Source organism: Phaethon lepturus, unplaced genomic scaffold, assembly GCF_000687285.1.
Source record: "Phaethon lepturus isolate BGI_N335 unplaced genomic scaffold, ASM68728v1 scaffold55020, whole genome shotgun sequence".
Taxonomy (NCBI): Eukaryota; Metazoa; Chordata; class Aves; order Phaethontiformes; family Phaethontidae; genus Phaethon; species Phaethon lepturus.
This window is the reverse complement of record NW_010512256.1, coordinates 1-3003: the sequence shown is the minus strand read 5'-3', so window position 1 is coordinate 3003 and position 3003 is coordinate 1. Positions and strand designations below refer to the sequence as shown.

Below are 3003 nucleotides of genomic sequence, written 5' to 3'. Positions count from 1 at the left end.
TTTCCAGTTAGTGTTTCCTGCTGAGCACTGAGTTACAGAGTCTCCCGCTCAGGTAGGTACACCAATGTTCATGCTACATGCTTTTTTGTCTTTGTTTCTAAGCCTAGAACAAAGGAATCTGCTTCTCCTGAAATGGCCTGTTTTATCCAAAGCTGTCTTGTTCACAGACAATTAGGGGATTTTCTAATAAAATTATTTTTGTGGCTTAGTGTTCAGCTAGGATCATGGTGCCTGGGAAGGGAGGTGTCCCTGTGTCCCAGCATCAGCTGACATTTGCTTCTGTACTGTATTGAGAGTTAAAAAGTTGCTCTCCGCTTGCGGCGAGGCCCTGCACACAAGGGCTTGCTGCTGGTGCTGTTGTGCAATAGTCGCTCTGTTCCCCACCTGCAGAAGGATCTTGTAATCCAGATCTCTGCCCACAGATTCTGAAGCAACGAGGGCCCCTCATTAATCACATGCCACGTAATAACGGCAACATGTGCTGGCAGCAGAGGATTGTCCGAGTTGCTGTAAGACTTGGCTGCTTAAGCCTCAGGTTCTGTTGTGCCTCTTGGGGACCCTCGGGCTGATGAGCTGCCTTTTGGGTGTCCTGGGAGAGAACCAGTGCTTGGGTACCCTGACTGTGCCCGTGGGATGCACCCATGAGCTGCTTTGGGATTCGGGGAACAGGCAGAGCTGTTTCCTGCTCCCTCTTGGGTTTGCTGGGGACAGGAGTTCCCTCTGCCCCGTCAGCGCAGCGTGGCTCAGGGCACTCTGTGTGTGGCCGTAACATGGTGCTCCCACTTGATGTGTGTTTCCTTTGGTGTTCAGGTCTATCAGCTGGACACAGGGCATTACTTATGCAGGAATAAATACTATGGACGCGGTCTTTCCATCGAGGGCTTCCGCAACGCCCTCTACCAGTATCTCCACAACGGCATCGAGCTGCGCAAGGACCTCTTTGAGCCTGTCCTGGCCAAACTGCGAAGCCTGAAGGCGGTTTTGGAGAGACAGGCCTCCTACCGCTTCTACTCCAGCTCCCTACTCATCATTTACGATGGGAAGGACAGCAGGGCAGGGATGTTTGTGGAGCGCCGGCCGGAGACGCGCCTGAAGCGGGTGGATAGCTCTCTCCCAGAGAGCCTTCAGGATGGTGGCAGCACGGAGCCCGGCTCCGCAGCCCAGCCCAAGGTGGACGTGCGTATGATTGACTTTGCACATAGCACGTTCAAAGGCTTTCGTGATGACCCCACTGTGCATGACGGACCTGACATGGGGTATGTATTTGGGCTGGAAAGCCTCATCAACATCATGGAACAGATGCGTGAGGAAAACCAGTAGCCCCAGGCTACAGCCTCTTATTTGTGTCCTGGTTGCAGAAGCAGACAAGACCACCTCCTACCACAGGAAAAAAAGCAGACAACTCTGGTTTTAAACAATTGTATTGCTCCATTGTTTTTAAATGTACTTGGATAGAAGAGCTGAGGGGAAGCAGGATAGAAGAGCCCCTCATTCTGCCCAGATGGTTCTGACCACACTAGTTCTGCCTTCTGGAGGAGGCTCCCTAGATGCCTGCTGGGTGTTGGGTGTCCCGGTTCTTCGCTCGTCGCACGTGTGTTCTGGAGGGAGGACGTGGACATAGGGAAGAGAAAGCAGGAGAGCACAGCGCTCTTTGGGGGGCTGGAGCTGTGGCATGAGGAGGCTCCTGCCTCAGGAACCCCTCGGAGAGCCTTCCATTTGAAATTCTCCTGGGTTATTTGGAAAGGGTGCCCGACTAACAGTCGGCAGCGTCTGTGGCGCTGAGGGTGAACAGCACAGGTGCTGGTCCGCGTGTTTGGCGGCGCTAGCTCTGCCCTGGGTTTTGCTGATGGGGCTTTGCTTTTGATGCTGCCTTTTTCTGCTGTGTAGGCACTGTGAATAACCACCCAACCACAGAAATAAAATGACCAAATGCAACTCCTGGCAGAGCTGCAGCCGGGAGGGAACACAGCACACCTGAAGTTGTGCTTGTTCCCTGAGGGGGTAGCACAGGCAGGCATGGGGCTCTGCGAGAGTAACTCTGCCCTGGACCACTGACCAAGCAAGAACTCAGCTCATGGGCTAGCAATAGTTTCTGTAGCAGTTAATGCCACCCCAGCTCTGCAGCGGGGCGTTTTGGACCATTTCAACCCTTCCTCTCCTGTAATGTTGGTCCCACAGGTTGTAGGCGAATATGTCCCTGCGGCTCAGGGCTGCCCTGCAGCCCCTGCTCTTCTGGCAGGTCTGAGGGTTAGGGCTGACTCCCCTTCTCCTCCCTGAGGGTCTCCGGGGGGGTAGAGTGCCAGCACCTGACTCTTTGTGAAGTCAGTCTTTCCCAAAATAAACGACTAGTTTGTGGATGAAAGGGCCAGCTGGAATGTGCTCTGCTGTCTCGGTTCCCTTCCGAGCTGGTGCTTTACCCATGGCTTCCCCTGCTGAGGGCATTAACGTTTGATACTGTGGCCTGGTGGTACCAAACTGTACCCCACTCCCCATCACCCCCTTGTGTTTCTGTGCTGGGACTCCCAGTTGCTCCCTCCCTGGTGTCAGTGGCTTGTTCCATGGTGTTACCATTACCCTGGCAGCCTGAGCAGCTGCCTGGGTACCTGTAGGGCCAGGGTTGGGGTTGGTTGTTGTTTTTTTCCCCTTCAGGAAAGCTGCTTTGGGGAATACTCGCATGTAGCATGTGTGCCGGCTGCGTGTGCACGCTCTGCTGGGGAAGCGCTGGTGCCTGGCTGGTGGCCAGCCGCAGTGGGTGCAGGTCTGTGGCGCTGGGTGGGGAAGGGGTTATGTGCCAGCTTCGTCCTAAGTCGCACCTCTGCCTGTCTCCCAGCTTGCCCTAGCCGCCGGTCCCCTCCGCCTTCCTTCATGCCATGCTGCCCTGCGCTGGGTTACTCCATCATCACCTCTGCCAGCTGCTGCGGGGCTCTGGCTTTTTGGGGAGCGGGCTTGCAGGAAGGAGCGAGGCTGGTTGAGCAGCCCCAGGTACCCAGAACAGCCCCTGCC

General features: G+C 55.4%; 1 protein-coding gene across 2 annotated transcripts in view; it reads left to right on the top strand.

Annotated features, from left to right (window-relative positions):
• IP6K1 (inositol hexakisphosphate kinase 1) overlaps window positions 1-1410 on the top strand; it is a 7645-nt gene extending 6235 nt beyond the window's left edge. For both annotated transcript variants that reach the window (XM_010286129.1, XM_010286121.1), the window contains exon 5: window positions 811-1410. In XM_010286129.1, the coding sequence (XP_010284431.1) occupies window positions 811-1320 (510 nt within the window). In that variant the 3' untranslated portion in view covers window positions 1321-1410. The remainder of the gene's footprint in view (window positions 1-810) is intronic.
• Window positions 1411-3003: the final 1593 nt, after the last annotated feature.